Here is a 22,749-nt window from a genome sequence, read left to right on the forward strand (position 1 = left end):
AAGCCGGAGTACACCGGAGAGAACCCATGATGCTAAGTACATTCCTGTTCAAACCTCCCCCAGCCGAGGCTCGAACCAGCGACCTTCTTGCGGCGAGTTCACGGTGCTAACCACTACGACACTGTATCATTTACAATATTTTACTGTAAATTGCATGTACTTGTTTTTTAGCCTTTAGCAATAAAATCCCACCCACGCCCATTAAATCTTATTTAATATGAACTTAAGGTGCATTCACATCAGGAGAGTCCACTAGACTTGGTTTGATTGGGGACGCGACTCAGTTGTAGAGGGGGAGTGTATCCATGCAGACCAAGTTTGTGCACTTTGGTCAAACAAATTCCCATTCCAACCAAAGGTGGTGCTGCACTAGTACTTAGCAAAAGAGAGAACAAGACCTACGTGAAGAAGAAAACTTTCCTCCACTTGTGAGTTAAACATGGAGACAAAACTATCACTATCACTGCAACAATAGACACAGAATGAACTGACGAGGCAGAGGACGCTTAATGTGAGCTTTGCATTTATTTACCCACAATGCAATACTACGCCAAATGCAGGAACTGACTTTTTTTGTGGTCTACTTTCTGTATTTGTTCCTCTTGAACCAGACCGAGACCTGAGATCTAAATCATCTGAATCAGAACTTGTTTGTGCATTCACATAAACCCAAACAAAGCAGACTTTGTGAAATGAAAATACATATAAATATATGATGAAAGTTTATTATTGCAGGCCTACACACACATATACAGCATTATTAAATACTATATCACAGTTAAAATCAATATGAAAATATTTCTTGACACGTAAGGCTGAAAAATGTGGAAACTCCAGCCACTCTTGCCAATATTATCTTGGTTTCACTTAATGCTCATAGAAATAAAAAATTAGAGGAAACAATAATGCAAGGTGCCAAGTGCTTCCTCCCAATTAGGGTTGTCACAACATCCACAAATGTATCAGTAAATCTTTGAAGCTTAAGTGTAGGTCTGGTTCTCTCCCGCTTTCTCCTCCCATCTCCAGTGGGAGTATGTGTTTGCACTCAGAGTCCCATTCACAGTTTTAAAATGACAGGATACCCATTCACATAAACCAAGATGACCCAAATCAAGCCTTTCTTGCTCCAGACAAGCAAATGCTTAAACATCCAGGATTAAACTTAATCTAACTTAATCCGCTAGATTTGCCTTCTTTACGCCACGTTTAGTTCACAAGAGCAGCTGTAAAAAACTTAGCAGCCTAAAGCTATTTCATTACTTGTTGCTTTTGATTAAACTTTTGCAGGCTCGCAGACAAAGATGGCTAATGTTGTGCAAGGACATTCCAAGATGATGTCCCTGTATTTAAGTCTCACAAGGTGGACACCTTTAAAAGTTGAGATACGATGACATAGATCTTTGTATGTTACTGAGGAAATAGCTGCCCTTTATGTTCGCTGATATCCTGAATTATCTGCTGCTTTCGGGAGCTTTTACACCAGTGTTTTTCAATCTTTTTTGAGCTAAGGCACACTTTTTCTCACTGAAAAATCACAAGGCACACCACAAACTAAAATGTTGTTTTTGTTTTTTTGTTTTTTTTAAAAAGTCCATATTATTAATATAAACTCCGTCTCGTCAAAGCCTCTTGAATAGAAATCAGATAAACACAAGAAGATGGAATTTTATTATCTTTCACTGGGGCCTGTTTGAATGAACACAGAGCTGCTTTTTAGACCAACTAGGTGAAATTGGGAATTTCTCAGGGCACACCTGATAATCTCTCACGGCATACTAGCGTGCCACGGCACAGTGGTTAACAGCACTGTTCTGCACAACCAAACAGATGAAAGCATGGAAAGGTTTTGAAGTTTATAACTTTTTTGTTTGTTTAAGTGTTGTTGCTGCTACCTATTTCACTCTATTGCCACCTAGTTTTTTCACAGGAATCCCGGTTTCTCGTCATCATTATAAGCTGATGAGCATTATAAGCATTATATAAGCATATAAAGCATTATTATAAGCATTATAACCATTTGTCCCAGAATTGTGCCCAATCTAAATATTACTATTTAAAAAAATCCAATGGAAACACCTGCATTTCTAAAAAACCTCTCAAATCTCTCTTAAACGTTTTTACATACTCATGTGGTGGTTTATCAGATCTGCTGATATAAAGGTACAAAGCAAATGTGTATTGTAAAAAAAAAAAAGCACTTTTTTGCATTTACATGGTGGACATGGTGGTCACATGACCAGTTCACGTATGGGTGAAGGAGGAGACGGATATCTTTAGCTAGAATTAAATAGAAAATATAAACGTCCTTCTTGATAGCAAATGACAGCTAAATGTGGAGTTTTACAGGGAATTAAAAAGGGAAACGAGGGAGAAAGCATATATAGCAGATATAGCTGCTCTGAACCACCAAATGTTTTATATCCTTATTCTCCTTCTCGTTGTCCTGCTGTCTTGCAGGACAAGATTTTACAAGAGTTACAGCTTAAGCGCAAAAAACCATTCAAAGGACACACCTACTGTACAAATTGCAATTGTAAATTGTCAAAATTTTTTATTTATCTTTTATTTTGAGAAAAACTGGACAAGAAACACAGTTGTCTTTATGGTGTCCTTGGGAAAAAAAAAAAAAAAAAGAAAGTCAAGTTAAAATGAGCCCAACTCATTTTGTCAGATCTGAGCTCAGTAACCACAATCTTGGTGAGTAAAACAAGAATGAAGCAACAGCTTTTAGCTCTTCATGAGCTTTAACTCACATATAAAACACCAGAAGCGAACAGAGAGGGATCACACTGGAGTAAAGTGATCCCAACAAACGCTTTACAAGCCACTTTTCTTCCACATCTAGATTAAATGTTTTACGACTTCACAAGGAACCAGAAGGAACCTTAGTTAGTTTTACAATTTAAATGATGGAAACAGAAAAAAAAACAAAAAAACAACAGAAGTAAAAGACATTTTCTAATGATCAAGGACATTTTACCATGCATGCTGTGGTCTACGAAGAGATAGGATGACCACCACTTGAACCTCTAAGGTGGATGTGATGTCGCGGGAATATAAGCAAAATAGTTCACACAGTGTCATAATGAAGCTGGGATAGTACTTTTACTTCCCAATATGCACCTTGCACATGGATGCTGATGTATTTCTTGCCCGTGTGTCACCCATATCTAGATGCTGCCGAGGTTTAAAGGTAAGTTGGCTCTTTTCTGAATTTCAATATTTACAGTAAGCCCAGCGAAACCCACCTACAGAATACAGCCAAGCTTTTTTTTTCTTTTTTTTTTCTTTTGTCAAAAACAAAAGAAAAAAATACAGTCTGTCGTCACTAAGAGGCCATAGAGGTTATTGTCAGAAAATTTAATTTTATTATGGTTGTTTAGTAATTGATCTAAAAGAAATATACAACACCATAGTTATGCAACATAAAAAACAAAAAGTAGAACAGTATGAGACTGCATGCCTCCACCAGTGCTAAATAAATAAAAGTCTAGCATTCAGATCCCAAAAGTTCATAAGTAGTGTTCATGTTGAGTCATTTCTTTCTGTTCCATCAGTAGAAACGAATGCAGTCAGTGTGTGTGTGTTTTCCTGTACTGATCATACGATAACCTACATGCCTGGAAGCCTCCAGCTGCCAGTAACCGCATCTCAGAGCTAACCTGGTCTCAGTCTCGAGCTAAAAAAGGCAACAGTGTCTCCCACAACAGTGTTTACAAGCAGGCCTGACAGAACACTCATTCCAAACCTTCACTTGATGGATGTCCCAGCAACTGTGCAAACTCAAGAGGGCACGTCACCAAACAGATATTAGCTTTGTGAGAAAATGAAGGTTTAATGTAACAGGAGCAGCGCCGCAGTCGGATACGCTGTGTTTGTTCTGAGCTGTCAAGGCTGGAAGGAAGTGACTGTACATCAACATGATGCATCATGAAGTACAAAATAACAACCGATATGAAACAAGAACTAGTTATTATTAAAACACTAACTTCTTCTTTCTCTGTATAAAAGAATACATTCTCATTTAATCATTTGATCAAAAGCTCAAGTTTGCCACCAAAACAAACATGAAGCTCTCAGGACCTGCCACCCACATACACGGATACCACATTGTTGGTTGTCTGCACTGTAATGCTAAATATGTGTAACTACACGCTGGAATTTAAAACACAGGCAAAACCAAAGCTCAGGTCTGAACAGTTTATTACCATCTCTTTTGCACCCCCATTTTATAAATTATCGGTCATTGCATGATCAGATTTTAAATAAAAATAATAATTTCATCGCCTACAGGTGAATTAAAAGCTGCAGCGGAAACCAAGTGTAACTTGATGAGCCCAGTTCATGTGGATGACATTCCCAGCCTAATAGGGTGGCACGATGTAACTTTTTTTTACCTTGGAAAATGTTTCTAACTGGTTTTGATGGCACTCATGGAGTCGTCATTATTGTGTTGAGAAGCCACAGTTGACAACTTTTTTTCTTAGAGCAGAAAGCCCAACTTTTACCAAGAGGTCTGGCTCAGTACGGGATAATTACAGTAAAACGTTATCTCTGTGTTGCCAGGCAACAGCACCCTTACTTGCGAGGTGGAGTGTTAAGCCAAATCTCAGCTACATAATTCCATCAAGATGAGACGCTATTCTTCAATTATAGCAATGAAGAATGGTACACAGACACAGACAGAATGATGGACGTCCAGCAGTTCGTTAAACAATGAAACCTTCTCAATATTTATATAAAAACACGGTGCTGTTCCTCTTTGTTCTTATTGCCAACTCACAAAGGAAAGAGATTACAACCATTTTAAAACCATTTCAGCTTCTGCTGGTGGGTGAAACGGCAGCCCTGAGGGTCCGGTGCTGTCGGGATTGGGAAGTGTTGCTGCTGAAACAGCGACATGGAACATGAGGTTAATTTTCTTGTTGGTGTTGGGCTTTCCTTTTATTTCCCCTGCAGAAAGTTGATTTTCACTAGAGATCATCTTTAATATCCCAATAAGCAAAATGACAGTAGGACTGCTCAGCTGCAAGCCAAGAAATCCTCTAGAAGTAAGCAGCAGTGACACATGACTTCACTCCTAGCTACGCGTATTTCTGCATGTTTTCCTTTTTTCATGCATGTATGCAGACAGGGGTAAGACACTGAATTGTTAGCAGTAATGTGACACAGCCTAGCTTGGACATGACAAGGTCGGAGTGTAAACCACCGTTGGTTTTCAAGCTCTGGGACACAATCGTCAATGTGAAGCCACGAAGGGTCAACAGTGGGATTAAAAGGGGCCAAACTGCCCCAACAGATACAGACAAGCACACACATGTTGGCAAGACACCAATGAAACTGAAGTCAACGTGGAAATGCTCTCCCTCAGGGTTGAAACGATAATGATAAACTACGCCACACCATAAAACACACTTTTAAGTATTCGTTTACATGGGAGCTGCTGACATTGATGTTCAGACTACCAGCTACGAACATGCAGGATGATCAGAGAGCGGATTCTCCGTGGAAAGAAAAAAGTGACTCTTTTCAATCTTTCAGGACCTTGACATTTTTTTTAATGTATAAAATGTGCATTTAAAAGTTGGGTCACCTGGATCTTCATTGGATTTTCTTCTCTAGTCATGTCAAAGTTGGAAAGATCATTTTTTATAATAAAATCACATTGCATTGTGTCAGTGCATGGCACAATGCAATGTGGGTGTTCTGCATGAAGACATGTAAGAAAACACATCAGTGATGAGTAATTGTGAAGTTGACCAGTCAGACCAGTTAAAATCTATTGGTCGAGACGTTGTAGTGATGTCATCAGTAATGCTTAACTTTGCTGCTACACTTTCTTACCATTGGAGAAGTAGGCAAACTGGTTCAGTGTCGCTTTAACCAGCAGTGGTGAAGCAGACACCTCAACAGCTGGAGTGTTAACTGCTGAAGCCTGTAGCAGCTAACCTCTTAGCGTGTGTATAAATAATAATAATCTACATGATGCTTATAATTTGTAAGGGACCACGAGAGGTCTCCCTGTGGATCGGTAAGGTTGATCAGCCCCTCATCTTATCGGTGATCGAGGTCAATACCAATATTTGATCAGATCTTTCCCAGCCCTATAAATAACAACCCCTCTTCCATCTTTTAGGAGCAAAATGTAGTTTCTGGGTCATTCTGTGAATTAATGAAATACTCTCCAAGTGGGAATAATATTCAGTGATAAAAAGCGCCTGTTTACTTTTTAAAAATTATTTTAACTTTATGATCAGCGAAAAATGGCTGCACAGTGGAATAGTGGTTAGCACTGTGGCCTCAGAGCAAGAGGGTTGCTGGTTCAATCCTGGCCTGGGGCAAGGTTTGGTAAGTGGTCTTTCTGTGTGGAGTTTGCATGTTCTCCCCATGTATGTGTGAGTTCTCTCTGGATACTCTGGCTTCCTCCCACTGTCCATAGATGTGCATGTTAGGTTGATTGGTTGCTCTAAATTGCCCATAGGAGTGAGTGTGAGTGGTTATTTGTCTCCGTGTGGCCCTGCAATGGACTAGCAAGCTGTCTAGGGTGTATGCTGCCTTTTGTCCAAAGACTGATGGGATAGGCTCCAGCTTCCCCACGACCCTTCATTGGAGAACGACTGCGATGTCAAAAAAACAAAGTATATGTTTACAAATTATGTATCACGTGCATAACACTACTGAGTATTTTCTCTCTAAAATACTCATGTACTTTGAAGTGTAATATCAGGGAATTTAGCGCTTCACACACCGGAGAAAAAGTTAAAATATGCGGATTTTCCCTGTATTACACATGGAAGATGTTCTTTTCATTTACCTGTTGCTATAAGAGAAACATGAAAAGTGAACATCATCCGACCGTACAACGCCCAGTTTGCACACAAACACTTGTTTGTAAACATTCTGAAAGAACCTTGCCATAAGGAAAAAATAAACACGGCATTAAGTGTGTGAAATAAACTATTGTCATAATTCTGAATGAATAATATGACAAAAGAAAAGCAGGCGCTCTGCTGACAAACAACAGCAAACGTTTCATTTCAACTTTTAGAAAAACTCAGGACTTTCATTTAAATAGTTTGACAGTCAGTCTCATCCTGACAGTTTTAATAATGTAAAGCTTTTCTTAGTTTAGACTTGTGATTGTTTTTGGTATAAATGATCAGTGTGGGTGATGGATCGTTGCCTCAGATCTGCCGTGTGACGGATGAACAAACACATGTCTGTAATTTCCCTTCCTCCATGAACAGAAGGAGATGACTAATATTCTCTCACCTCTCTCGCTGACGCTTTCAATCTCAACATCCTCGCAGCTGCTGTACTCTGGCGTGGTCCCTCCCTCTTCCTCCGAACTGCTGACGCTGGTTTGTCTCTTCCCCCCGGCCCCCAGCCCCCGTTTGGACTTGTAGGGCCGCGGCGGAGGGGGCCGCAGAGATTCGGATTGGTCAGAGCTGAGTGAATCGTTGCGCAACATGCTCTCTGCCTTTTCCCGTTTGGTCCGTTTCACTCCGGGCCCCTGGCCGTTGGCCGAGCTGGGGTCCGTACCGGGAGGTTCTCGGAGTTCAGGGGGAGGGGCTTGCTGTGAAAAAGTGTGTTCATGCGGCCCGCCAACCCCACCCACCGTCCTCTGTCCAGGACGAGCACCGTCCCCAATGTCCCCTGCGGCAATGCCGCGACCCTGCATGATCATGGGTTGTCCCCTGCCTCCAGGTGGGAACAGCCCTGCTTGTCGAGGGGGGTCCACGTGGTGGTAACCCCCCTCTTCTGTCCGTCTTACTCCTACACCTCCTCCAACAGGATCGTGTTCCAGCGACCGAACCTTTGCCAGCCGCCGGCTGTCCCTGCGCTCCCTGGACTCCCCCCGAAGGTCCCGATCCATGGAGACCTGGGTTTGCAGCTTAGGCTGACCCGACCGCTGCTCTCCCCGACCTGCTGCTCCACCTCCCCGTCCATTTCTCCTGAGAGACAATCAGCATGTGGGAGACAAAATAAAAAACACAATCAAACATGATCCGCTGCGCCGTTAAAAGAAATCCCACCGACTCAACTGGTCATTTACACTCCTGATGTTTGAAGGGTTTTCTCTCAGGCGTTACTGTCAGCTGAGGGAAAAGGATGCCACACGATGCATCATAATGACCCACACTGATAACACTACTACTAAAGGATGGGCTCAATAAAACACAAGTCAAAGACAAAAATGATGATACTGGTGTGAAGTGGCGCTTTGGTGCCATCACATTTAATATTTTATGAATTTTTTAATTCATACTGAATTAAAAACATTTTTTTGTCCCTGAGTGGCAGAGGTTAGGCCTGCAGAGAAACATTAAAGACACTTTCTGTAACTTTTAGACCCGTAAGCTCTGCGTTCTGACTCGTTTTGAATGCACACTGTCAACTGTTATGCACATTTCTGAAGGTGTTGCCGCCCAACAGCATCTCAGTCTTTTTTATCCTGGACGATCAGTGACATTGTAGCTGAGTTTCACTTCACACGCAAGCAAACGAACATAACACACCGGCCGTTTTGAATGCACAGTGTGACTGATTCAGCAAAGAAATGCAAGAAAACGTCATCAGAGGAAGAAAAGAAGAGAAAGAGATAGAGAAGAGTTAATGTAAGACTAACTTTTACTGGCTGGGAAGAGCTCACAGTACAAATAGGATGCAAGATGGATGCCACATTAGTTGACAATAGGGGGGCGCATTGCTGAAAAAATAGCAAAAGTCCTGTTGTGCACATTTAAAAAGATTAAGAGTTGAAGCTAATTAATATCTCCATAATATGATTCTTATCCTTTTTGCTCTAACTGTGTTCTTTCTGATGAGTAGTTTTGCATATTTACTTGTCTTATTCAGTCTGCTGACACCTGTGGCTGCAGAGATGCTTTATAAAGTCACTGTTTGGATTTGACAAAGTTACCAGAGCCGTATGATTTCTGCAATGTGGGAAAAACATGGCTGGAATTGCTTATTTTGCTTAAATGCAGTTGCAATATGATATGCCAACCCCAGAGTTTTTTATGGTGCCTAAGCAAAATGAACAGGATTAACCTGAATGCACGTTAAATTGATGGGGCCAAAGTCTTGTACAGATGTTGGCCGAGAGGCCGACAGAAACACCTATGCTGTGAATAAATTAGGAAATTTAATGATTTACGGCTCTGGGAAAAAAAAAAAATTTAAGAAGCTCCATCTGTTTCTGATGAAGCATCAGGCTAAAAATATACTGGCTGACAAACAAGGAGCGTTCTCAGAAAATGAGAGCAGCCTCCATCAAACTAAGTGTTTGAGCTGCACTTGGAAGCTGTGATGAAGAACATGCACGAGGAAAAAGTACATAGATGATAGATGATGAAAGTACTGATCAGAAAAACTACTGTTTAAAAAAAAAACACAACTAAACAAACACTATGTTTATTGAGCGGTGAGCTCATAGTCTTTCTCCACCCACTTTCCTCCCAAGCAACTATCCAATAAAGGCCTCTAGAGCCAAAAATAAAAGAAATATCCAAAAATAAAAGAAATATCCAAAAATAAATGAAATATCCAAAAATAAAAGATAGAAATTAACTATTTTCCGGTCAAACTTTAAAACTTTATGCAGCCACCATAAGATTAGACCCATTCTGATCACGAGGTCACATGATCCAATGCAGATTTCAGGAGAAAAAATAGAAAATTACAGTTGGACAAAATGTTTTTGCACTGCCAGACAGGCAAAACGCAATGCTGCGTTTAGATGGTTTCTATGCTACTTCTGCATCCTTTCAATTTTTTTTTCAGTTTAGGAATAATGTCCTATTTTCAGCGGTGGTTAAGAAATGAAAGGAATATGTAAAGATCAGATCAGATAAATCCATGACTATACTGAAAATGCTTTAAGACGCCAGTTTGTTATCTTAAAATGGTGGAAGCTGAACAGAAACTAACAAGTCAGACTTTAATTTCATCTCTACTTTTCCACTCGCAACACCTTTGTGCATCAGTTTCAGTTAAACTGACATCAGCTTCAGAGCGACAGATATGCATAACTCCCTTCATCTTACGTGTCCCGTGGTGGCTCGCTAAGCGACCGAGCATCCGTGCCAGGTGTTGTCCCAGGTGCACCCAGTCGGCTGGGGTCTTGGATTGTAACGGTGGAGCCTGTGGGCACTTGGGAGCGGGATCGCAGCTTCTTATCCCCGGGCGTTTGGCACACGGACGGCTCACTGACGGCTGATCCCAGGCCAGCAGGCTTCCCAGGTGGACCAGTGAACCAGTCACCTGGTTTGGTCAGGATCTCCTGCTGCTTCCGGCAGTTATTGCACACCCAGATCACCTAGCAGGGAAGGAATGCATATTACAATAACATCAATTATAATCTATCATACGAAGAAAACAGAGCAAGTGGCTACAATATGACATAATGGAGTAGAAGAGTTGATCACTGCTCATATTTTGATTTTTATTTAACCTTTATTTCACCAGGAAAGTCCCATTGAGGTTAAGAACCTCTTTCTCAAAGGAGTCCTGGCCAAGAGGCAGCAAGGGTTACAGGCAATGTACATGTTATCAGTATCATGAAATGGTGTTTTTAGGAGGAAGGAACTATTCTTTTCCTCCAGTGAAGCCAAGCTTCAACGGCGGCGACGATCAGACAGGAAATGGAACGATGCACTTCCTAAAGAGTGGCCCTCCTGCCAACGAGTTGTCCAGCAAAAAAAGGGGAAAAAAAGGCTTTTATGGAAGCTTTTTAGAGTCGACATCATGGCAGATACACCAGCAAGCAGCTTGGCTCCCGCTGCGGGGTGCCTTTGGCCACTAAATGAGGAACACAAAGCCAACTGTCAAATTAAAGACACTTGTTTTTTGGTCTAAATAATATCACCGCTCTTCTTTCTATTTGTGCCATTGCACATATGCACGGTGGTTATACATTGGCTGCACACACCAGATGAGAGCCCAAATCCCGATTCAATTCAAATGCACGCAGTCCAGTGGCTTACATAACCAGCTTCAGGATGTAACATACATATAATGTTAATGCATGCTGACAGTGAAAACTACAACAATGTTAAGCAGGTCTGTATATCATAGAATTCAAAGTGTCATTAATGTCAGCTGTTAACACTTTTTGAGCCCTCTTATAGGGTGGCCCTGAAGTGCCACAGAAAAACAAAACAAAAGCAACAACACAACACAATTGTGTATAATGGTACGGTGATATATTGGCAACACAATCGTGTTGTGTTGTGGCTTTTGTTTTGCTGTGACACTTCAGGGCCACCATACTCTTCTGATGCTGAACTTCATGTCGCCACTCTGTCTTTACCTTTAGAGAGAAAAATTAATCTAATTGCAGTTGTATCTTTACCAGGTAATCCTCATTTATCTTGGCTGCTTGCTGGTGAGCAGACAGTGTTCAGCGCTGTTTTAATATCATTTTCTTTACACTGAGATTATATTATGAGAACCTTGACAGTTAAACAGCTGCAAACAGAGATGTCACGATAGCTTGAGTTCACAATCAAATGTCATTACTAACAAATTATAATGTTCCCTCCATAGAAACAGATATGTTTTCAATTTAAAGCTTTCGAACAACCTAAAACCAGCAGGTTTTGCAAAACTCTTATCAGAATTGTAAAGATGTCAGAGTACAGCAAAGAATGCAAATAGCCATTCAGAGCTCCAGTTAGAAACCATTTTAGAGATTAAATGTCATGCTTTTATTGATAATTGACTGTCTTTATGTTCATCAATCACTTAGAGTAAAAGCAAATTCCAGCATCACTATCTTGAAATCATCATGACTTGAATGAGGACCAGAGGTGTAAGGGTGTCAGGATTGGGTATAAATCAAGTTTAGTCTTTTCAAACAAAGGTGCTTCATTTTACTGTATTTTGTCCAAAATAGTTATTAGTCTGTCCAGAAAAATGTTTTTCTCAGTGCAACACAGCAAATAACTTGAATCTTTCAACAAATATAGTGCAAAATATTTACCTCCGCCAAGAAGGTTGTGCTTTAACCGGTGTTTACCTGTTTGTTTGTCTGCTTGTTTGTTTGTGTTCAAGATAACTCAAAAAGTTATGGATGGATTTTCATGAAATTTTCAGGAGTTGTTGGAAATGTGACAAGGAAGAACTGACTAATTTTGGTGGCGATCAGGATCACCGTTTGGATCCAGGAATTTTTCAGAACTGTGGCCCTTGGGGGAAGTTTGTGCCCTCCAAGTGCTTTTCTAGTGTGAAATGTTTTGGGGATGGTCAGTGTGATGGCCATACCAATGGCCACACATGGTAAGGCGGTAAAAGCACCAACACATTTTCAGTTACTTAGTTTTCTTTATATTTAAGCTTAGTTTAAATGCTTTGGTTCCTTTTTTGTTAGCGCGCACATTAAGGAGCCACTGTATTTTCAACTGTGTTTTGTTTAACCTTGTTTCGTTTTTTGTTTTTTTTTACTTGTGCTGAAGGGATTAATGTGGGAACTGTGGGGGTTAGCATGTTTTTTGTGTTATGTTGATTATGTTCCCTAATCTGTTAGTTTAGTTATTTTCAGACTTTGAATAAGGTTTTGCTTAGTTGACCTCTTTTAAAGGTCTAATTCATTTATGCTGTTTGGGCAAATAAAACCCTTTTCTTTCGAAGCCACCTGTGGTTCTCTTCCTTTGCCAGCTTGGTCCCTCACAGTCAGGGATTTCAGTGTACAACTTCTAAGGCTGGAAACTGTTGTTGAATGACCTGTGAGCCATCACCGCATGAGAAATCCTCTTGAGGTTTGAGTAAATCAGAAAACTGCCATCAAGAACAAAGGCCATTTCCAGAAGTATTTGCTCCCTTGAAAAATATGTGTCTGTTGATAATTGCTCAGAGGTTTACCAGTGAAGTCTGAATTGTAATTATTGACAGTGGAAGTCTACCTTGGCAGAAAACCACTACACATTTTGATCAACATTTTACCTCTTAAAGACTGCCTTTCAAGGGCGGTCGTGAAGATCCAAAATTACTGGCCTGTTGCTTTTTACTCCCATTTGTGGTAGGATGTTCCACTTGGTGTTTTTGACAGTATACAGCTTTTCAAGATTTCTAGCTTGACTACGTCACATTAGTCTGAGCTCTGTGTGGCAGCTGGACAATTGACCTATGTGAGCAGAGAAACTACAGGTACGGCATGATTACATCAGTGTTGTGATATTGCAGTTGCTACAATACTCAGAGAAATTACACAACAAATACTGCTACTATAAACTCCCATGAACAACAGATAGTGTGCACTCAGGAAGAGATCACACGATTATTGATTTTCTTTGTTTAGTTATCAGAAATAATCACATTATAATTATTGTGGTTATGTGTTAATTTCCCATCACTATGAATGTGTAAAACCACATGAACATTGTTTATAAATTATGCCCTCGGGTTTATTTTATGTCTGTTTTTTTATGTCAGTATAACAAAACAGTAGACTGATGAAAACAGACTAAAGAAAAAAATCCACTCTGCTCTGTACAAGAAAAAAAAAAATCCTACATTTTAACTCTGGATTTCTCTCAAAGAAAACAGATGGATAAGACTGCAGGACATGTACCTGGACTTGAGGCTTCTTTCTAGAAAGCAATTATAAAAATGTTTTCAAATATTTCTTTTGAAACCAAGGTAGAAAATTTAGAAACACAGTTAAATATGTTAAACAAGCTTTTACTTCGAGCTGTATTTATCAGAATAGCTGCTGTCTGAACTATAAACACTGAAACTAGATTATATACCTAAAATTAACATGTGCGTCGGCCTCACACTGATTTAATTATATTTGAACAGAAAAACTGTCCATCAAAAAAAACCTCCTATCCATTTAGTGAATGCAGCTGAATTTGTGACGCTGTCATAAACCCAACCGCAGTCGTACGGTACACACTTAGAAAAATACAAACGACTGGTAACATGTGGAAACTACTGTGCATTTTCCTTTATTTTGTTGAGCAAAGATGGTGGTTATCCTGCAGGTGGTGAAACTTTGATGCATTTCCTCCCTTCCTACAACGTTTTAGGAATGCCTTACAGGCTGGCAAGCTGTCCTACACAGTGAAACTTTGACACTTGTTTCCCTTAAACAAGGAAATCCAACAAGGAACCTTCTCCTTCCACCTTTCCCACTCAACCCTCTCCTCTTCTGCAATTCACGCACAATGAAAATCACACAAGCAGCAGCAACACGTGGATGCAGTGGAACTTTGTTGTCCATCTGTGTAAGTTGCACTGACCTGCAGATCTGGTTCAGACATAATTCTTTATTGAAAATGAAGATATTTAAGGATCTTTCAGATTAACACTTATGGTGTTTAATACTTTGATTAACAATGAAACCATCAATGGCATCCATACTGTTAAGGCAGTGCAGATAATGGATCAGGCCCCACTGAACATGGATATGAACTGGGAGATTGACATGGTTCCAAGCTGTTCATGACACCTTCACATTTAGTTTTTAATCAACAAGACTAAAAAATAAGCACTTTAAGGCAGAACAAACTTTAAAGACTTTCAACAGCCTTTTTTTTGTGTGCACATCAGCAGTTTTTTCTATAAGAGGAACAGGAAGAAATCACAGAAAAGGAAGAGTGTGAGGCCTCTGTAGGGTGAACCCAGCCAGAGTCAGAACAAGCAGAAGGGGATGGACAGAGGAAGAGAGGTTGGATATGAAATAAAGAGACAGTGAGAGGATGGAGAAGAAGATTGAGGGTGGGTTAGAATCTGTCTCTCTCCTCCAGCCACCAGGGTTCTCATTACTCCAGAACACTCCCCGATGACTCTTTAAAGAGTGCTAAAATAAAATGCTCTGACATCAGTCACCCCCCCCCCCCCCCCCTCTCTTCCTTTTACCATCTCTCCCTCCCACCCTCCCTCTCTCTCACCCCTATTTTTCCCTCCATTTCTCCCTCCTCCAGATTGCTTTTGATTAAAGCTACAAAAGCCGAGGAGAAAACAGCTTTACACCAACGCAGCTATATTTATCCTGCCAAACACCCCAGCACCATCGGGGAGAGAGCAAAACGTGTGCGCACACACAAACACATGTACACAACAAAGAAAGCAAAATACTGCCTCATGTGGGACATTATAGCTTTGGTGAAAGCATCCACCAATCTGTGACTTTCTGCAGCCAGACTGACGAGGTGGACGGCTGCCAGGTCCTCACCGCAGCGAGTGTTCGGATGTACTCAGTCGCCACACAGGATGTTCAAGATGTTCCATCGCAGGAGCCTCTTTTTATTGGCTTCTTGAGTTTAAAAATGTTATATCTTAAAACAAAAAACAATTAGTTTGATCATAAAGTTTGGGAAATCACACTTTTTTTTGTGTTAAAGAACATCAAATGCATCTCTGCACAGCACAGCCTGCATACTTTCCCAGTCTTTGGTGGCTAGCACTCTTCTGCCCTGGTGTCTGCTGGTGAGGCAGTATTAAAGAGAACAACATAAGATGGAGAGACTGGTTAAAAGAGCTTCTTCAGTGGTGCAGCTTATGGCCCATTTACTTAGGTAACTAGGTTTATCTGATTTAAACCTTGTTGCCTTCACGCTTTCATGCTTCTCTGATGTTATAATGGCTGTTAGCCACATCCACCAGAGGGCAGGCCACAGTTCCCCTCCAAGTTCCAGTGCTGTTTCAAACAGTTAACACAGAGAAGATGGAGGAGCTTGTGATCATTTAGGCTGCTTCTCAGAAACACAAAGCAGCACAACAGACGGCTGTGGTCTGTGTGGTCATTAAAGATATTGCAGCTTCTTCTTTGTAGACCCTTTTGCTGGTCATACATCAGCAATGCTGCTCAAACCTGCACCCACAGTTTCCAGTGGTGCTACTTTAGCTCTGTCAGAATACACAAATGTCCTGAAAATGGACCTAAATACACAGAAATGAAATGCTCCTTATGCATGTTTGGCATCCAGTGTAAACTGCAACAGGATTCACTCAGCTTTGTGGTAGAAAACAAACTCTAGAAGCCTACATTGGGACTGGGATCTAGCAAGTCCCCAACACAAATCTTGCAGGAGTGGGCAGTTTTAAGGTTGTAGAGGACAAGAACATGCAGCGAAGAATGAACGGTGGGCGCTGAATTTACAAGTCTTTGAAGAGTGCAACTGAGGTTGATAACAAAATGAAGGCTAGAAAAGTTAGGAAATGATATGAAAATCATATGGTAACACTCTGTAGTTCATGCTCAGGCATTTATTGGTTGTTGTGATACTGGGGGACATTACTGGTGTGTTTATGGTGGGTGGGCAGGGAACACATGTTCACAGAGTCTGTATTTGTGGGAAGTAGGAGAGAAGAAGTCGGAGTTCAGGTGCAGTGGTGTACTGCATGGTTGCGGCCGACAATCAACATTTGTTTAAGCACGAAATAAAGCGACAGATAAAGCCGTCCTTTGCATTACCTACTGCTCCTGTGGACATTACAATATGCATTTATTTGAACTGTTGTTCAAAGTTAATGTCATATGAGCACGTGTGTTTCATTGATCCCCTGCGATGAATTGAAGACCTGTTCAGGGTGTACCCTGTCTCTCGCTGGCGCATTGCAATACCCTCAATCGGACTAAGCAATGCAGAAAATTAAAGAATGGCTGTTTAACAGATTTTGCTTTTTTATATAAAGCAGGTAACAAACTGCAGATTTAGGCTACTTATAGTGTATTTTTTATTTATTCTTCTTTCAAAAGTCAGTTGAACTCAACATTTACAGTCCTGTTCATTTCACTTGGCTTATATGTGTGTGGGCAGGATCAAGCAGACTGTAAGGAAATCAGAATTTCAGCAGGAGCAGGATTGAGAGAAGATTCCAGCACAGGGCTTGATGCACTCTAAAGATGCAAGCAGTGTTTGACAAAGACTACCCTCTCCAGGACAGCTGAGAGTGAAGGGCTCACGTCAATGGCTGCAGAATGGGGGTTGAGGCACTTGTTTTGTCCCTTTTGCCATCAGAAGGGGCAAATAGTTGACGGCTGCACACACTCCCCTATCCTTCATTATAGATGACATCATGACTAATCAATGTTGAAAGACCAGATGAGCAGACTTCAAATACTCCTTAAAATGTCCACCACCTCTTATCCTAATAGAAATTGACATTTTGAGGTTCTCAGTGGTCCAGTGCTCTATCCAATTTTAGGGAGAAGACACATTTTGGTGTCAATAATTATCACTGCTTTGCTTTGCCATTGTTATGATTTTACTTAATATTTTACTTCACCGTATGAAAATAAAAAAATAAAATAAAATAAATTTAAAACATCTTAAATGCTTTTAAACAAAATTTTTTTTTAAAATACAATCTTATGGATTCTTTTTTTATTGTATGAATTCAGTCACCATGGTCATCTTTCTTTTTATTTTGTCATCATGTTGTAGATTTTACTCTGCAACACTGCGGTCAAAAAGGAACATATTTTAGCTTTTCAGAAACAAGCCAATGGTTAACCTTCAACAACCAAATGGAACAGGAAATCTTTACAGAAAGTGTGATTTCAAAAAACAGCTGGTGTTACCATCATAATATTCATAAATGCAAATTTACCAGTTTAAATTAAACATCAACAGTCCTAAAAAACAAAGACCAAGCCAATACTAGTTAAACACAATAACTAATCCCATTATTGGGAAAAAAAACAAATCAAAAAGCAATTCCCACTATGGAAATGAACTTAAGCCTCCTGAGCTAAACTCTCTCCCCGTGCCACTTGGTGTAACAGTTTCTATATGGTTTCAGGCAGAGTGGAACCTCACAGCACTGGCACATCCAGGACGTCATCTGATGCAACCCCAAAGCTTTGCAGTGGCTGCACTGCATGCTCCCAACAACCTGGTACCACCTGGTAGGCTTGATGGCCACAGGAAGGTGCACCCACGATGGCGCACTTGGCCAGTCAATTCTTGACCTGTCTCTCACTGAGATGTATCGTCTAGGTCTGCGTCTTCTTGTAAACAACCGCCTCGACGTGCGCTCACTCGGTCTATACCTTCTTTGGCAATGGTTACAGCAGCATCCCATATAATCGGGTTGGTCTTCAGTTCTGGAAGGACTGGATGCAGCAAATCTTCTGGATCTTCGAGCGCTGGTCTGAGTTGGGGTGATAGACCTGGCCCTTGGGAGCCTGTGTGTGATGGCAAAGAAGTTTCAGGGGGTGTTAGTGGGGTACTGGTTAAAGGGAGCAAGCCCATATGGGAGGAACAATGGTTCCATGTTTCATACTGGGGATCTACAGGATTTGGTTCCTGAGGTGTGAAACTGTATGTGTAAGGGGGAGGTTTCAGAGTGCTGCCAAGTCAAAACATCAACAAAGTCAGTGTTACAATTTGGCTTTTTCAGTAGTTTTATAAGTTAAAAGGAAGATTTAAAAAAAAAAAGGAAAAAGTTTGTTTTGCAATTCAAGATCGTAAAAACTATACAGAATTTTTTTTTTTTTTAACCCTTCTTATTGTTGAATAGCACACTAACTAAACTAATAATCAGTCACCTTTGAATTACCACAGTTCACTTATAATAATGTGACTATGTTGAACTATTCTTCATTAAATATTTCCTATAATATAATCTTCTGCTAAAAACTCATGTGAGCCAGCAGGGGAAGTACTAACAGGGGCTTCATGGACCCATTTGATGCGTACTGAGAGAGAACTCACGTGACATAACTGGGATTTGTTCGCCATTTTGGGGGAATCTGCCTATTGTTCTACACTTCAGTTTTCTCACTCATAACAAGTTTTTTTAATTTAACACATAAACTGCATAGTGTTTTCATGGGACAATGTTTTATTTTCACAGTAAAGAGGACGTATTAAGTAAAAACCAATATAGTGAACTAAAACAACACGTTATTGTCAAGGAAAAAACACATCAGTAGTTTTGACAGCCTAGTTCGCGCGTACTGTTTCACAGTAAATATGATTAGTTTCTATAATCATCTCCTCATTGGGAGAATCATCAGGTCAAGGAAAGATAGTAGGAATATTTGTAAGCAGGTAAAACGGGATTAATACTGCAACAGCATTCTAACTGCACCACAGATAGTTTTTGTTTAGCTGATTAAGCCTTATAAAAGCTACTAAATATGTCTTGTCTAGATAAATAATTTAAACAGGACGTCCAAAACTTCAGAGGTTATCATTGCATCACATCCTGGTTCAAAATGGTTCTCTGCTTTTTTAAAATGTCTACTTTTCATTCTTCATAATCTGTTACATGTTTTTATCCTTTGGAATAATCAGGAATAATTTTTACTGTGGATGAGTATATATGCACATTAGTTTTGTTTTTTTAAACGAGTATCTTCCTCCTTTTAACAGAGAATTTAGTTGTATTGGTGGCTGAATGTCTAACAACCTGTATTTGGTTCAAATGTTTCATGAATAATTGTATCAAATTGTAGAGCTTACCAAAAATCACTTGCTTAGGTAGGCTCCTTTTTTTCTTTTACACTATGTGTAATGTTTTTAATGTTTCATGTAGAGCACTTTGAACTGTCTTGTACATGAGAGGTGCAGCTATACAAATAAACTTGACTTGCTATGTCTTTCTTTGACCACCAGATGTCACTGTTCACAATCTGACCCCAGCCTGATAACTTTGTATATTTTTCGCCGAAATAGAAGGAAATTTGGACAGCTTTATGAAACTTCACCTATCATTTGCTTATTTTAGTACAATTATATGACAATAGCAAAGTGCTAGTATACATGTCATGGTCGCAAAGAATCGTTTAACGCTTAAACACGTAATAAAAGGGACACCCTGCTGTGTTTCTTGTTTAAAGTAGATAAAGTATAAACTTGAAGTTATTTAGATTAGTTTAGCTGTTATGACTGCTAGGCAGAAATCTTCCTATCCTAGTAAAAAAAAAAATGGAAGAAGGGATGAAAACTATTGAACCTCATTACATGGTGACCAATGAGGGCATAATTAGCTCAGTACCTGCTGACTTGCTTATAAGTTAGCTGCGTAGAGTTACACATTTAAGTTAAGACAGCACTAAAATAACAGACAAAAAAAATATTATTAACGTAAACGCATATTTATTAAACCTTAGCGGCTTTTTAGTTTTGTTTTGTCTTTTTTCACAGTATAATTGGATGGCTAAGTTGGCTAACTGCTTCTAAAAAGGCTAATTTAACACACACACACACACACAGAGGCAGTAAATAACTTTTCCATTACGATGTTTAAATGTGACACGTCTATTTTAGAGAATACGCCAAACAAGACTTCGTTTGGTGAAGCTTTTTTCATTTAAAAAATAAATTAGCGCTTCGTCAGCTGCGCAGTGACCGTGAAGCCAGCACAAAGCACCGGGGTCTCTGTTGAAACAAGTGGCCGGACTCACTCGTCGGACTCGGACTCCGTTGCGGGTCCGGGCCGGTCGGTGTCTTCTGGAAGCATCATGTCCGTATCAGCAGGACGGACGGCGTAACATTCAGCCCACGATGGGCTTTCGTATCTTTCACCCACGAACATCCAGGTCTTTCTAACAACTCTGCTTGACATTTTCATCGACAGAGTTCCCCCTGCGTCTCGTGCTGCGTCTTTTCCCCACGCTCACGATGACGTCGCGACAGAAGCTGCGTTCACGTTCAGGAGAAATAAACAAATAAAGACGCATAAAATAAACTGGAAATAATAAACGTAGTTGGTTTAGTTCTTCGTTTTCATTTGTTTTACCCTTGAAATGTAAACAGTTCAAACGTGAAAAATGTCTAATTTAAACTATTTTAGTCAGAAATAAACATTAAGGTTTTCTAAAACATGTAAAATAGTCCTATGACGTGATGAAAAATCAGTAGCAGGACTGGACTGGTTGTGCATTTCCACACTATACGTGGACAAATTTACTTGAGAGACGAACATGTGCAATTCATGTTGAGGGCAAAAGCATATAATTCCATATAGTTAAATTATGATTGACTTCAGGATATGAGGAACCGGTAACACAAGTTTAAAGGCCAAAAAGAAAGCATGTCTTTATCAGAAGTGTTTATAACATCAGTCCATAGTTTTGACAGCCTGGTGTTTGGTGCATTAATTCTTAATGGTTAATATATATAAGTTAATGTATGTATATATATATATATATATATATATATATATATATATATATATATATATATATATATATATATATATATATATATATATATATAATATTATATAATATAATATATTGATAGAACTGTAGAAAAGAGGCATTGCAAGGGGATTGGAGACCAACCCACCTACCATCAGGTAAAAAGCAGGGTAAATATACTATCATAAGCAAAACCACAATATAGCTACTCCATTTCTCTTAACAGTCAAATGATGCAAATACAGTATGTATATCCATAAAAGTCTGATATTAGCTTTACAACTTGTAGATTCTGACTGATCGGTAAAAACTCCAAATGTTGTCTGTGTATAAGGATTTGGAAACACATAAATTTGTTGGTGCATAACTTACTGATAATTTAACTAGTGTTTCTTGAAATTGGAGATTTTCCTTTATTCTAAAGTGGAGATATTGTTTTTGAACTACCTCGAAATTCTTTGTCTGTGGCAAAGAAAAGCTTAATAAATGGAAATAATCAGGAATTAAATTAAAAACAAGTGGCATCACTAAAGGTCACTTATGTCAATTGTATATTTAAAAAAAAAGACTGGTTTTACATGGGGGACAAATATGATGGAACAGATTTTGCAGGTTCACGGTTTTATGTAATAATTACAAGTATGGTTAATTAGCAACAGTGAGTTTTAAAAGGAAGATTTCAGAGAGGCAGAGTCTGGCAGATGTAAAGATGGACAGAGGTTTACCTATCTAAGAGAGACTTGGTCTGAACATAGTGTAACAATTTCAGAAAAATGTTTATCTGCATAAAAATTGTTAATACTTTGAAGATCCCACCATATACAGTGTATCACATCATCAATAGATTTAGAGAACTGGGAGGAATCTCTGTGCACATGGGACAAGGATGAAGCTCACAACAGCACTGCAAGTTGATTCTCTACTGGAAATCACTGCATGGGCTCAGGAACCCTTCCAGAAATCATTGTCTGTGAACACAGTTCATCCTCTGAGCTCTTTTGTCCTGATACACCTTCTCTGGTTCTCAGGTCAGCTGACTGACACCTGAGTGTGCACAAGACTCGTCTGAAGCTCAGAGGGCAGCGGGCCTTCGCAGTGGCAGCACCTAATCTGTGGAAGGAGCTGCTTTAATAAATCAAACAGGCTTCTTTATCTCTTTTTAAATCTCTTCTTGTATCCCATCTGTCACTTTTGCCTTTTAAACTGATTTTAGTTCATTTAAAAAATGTCATTTTGTTTTACTGTATTTTAAATTTTTGTCCGTAAAATGGTACTTAATTTAATAGTTTTTAAAGCTGCACATTGTACATAGCTCTTTTTTTTTAAAAGTACGTTATAAATAAAGTTGCAGTTTCAACATCTGTTTATTTTCTGCTGGTTATAAAACATGAGTTAATGAGATTTACACACCAGATTTACACACAGATTTACGTCTGTTGTTATTTACATTTTACACAGTCTTATTGTATTTTAAGTAAATCGCCACCTGCGTTCTGGAGCTTTAAAACTATTATCATTAATCAAGTCAATGAAATCCAGGAACTGAAACGCTCCTTCTTCTCTGGACCCTGAACAGTGTTATTTTCCTAAGGTGGTGGTTGCAACAACAGTGAGGACATATAAGAGGGAGGCTGTTAAATAAAAGC

General features: G+C 39.6%; 1 protein-coding gene across 1 annotated transcript in view; it reads right to left on the bottom strand.

Moving 5' to 3' along the window:
• The window catches only part of rims1a (regulating synaptic membrane exocytosis 1a), a gene marked incomplete at both ends in the record, with an annotated part of 124,027 nt that overhangs the window by 41,980 nt on the left and 59,298 nt on the right, over window positions 1-22,749 (bottom strand). Inside the window, 2 exons of the mRNA XM_079248928.1 lie at window positions 7,273-7,955; window positions 10,050-10,321. Coding sequence (XP_079105054.1) covers window positions 7,273-7,955; window positions 10,050-10,321 — 955 coding nt within the window. The remainder of the gene's footprint in view (window positions 1-7,272; window positions 7,956-10,049; window positions 10,322-22,749) is intronic.

This window comes from Telmatherina bonti, assembly GCF_933228915.1.
Source record: "Telmatherina bonti genome assembly, chromosome: 11".
Classification (NCBI taxonomy): domain Eukaryota; kingdom Metazoa; phylum Chordata; class Actinopteri; order Atheriniformes; family Telmatherinidae; genus Telmatherina; species Telmatherina bonti.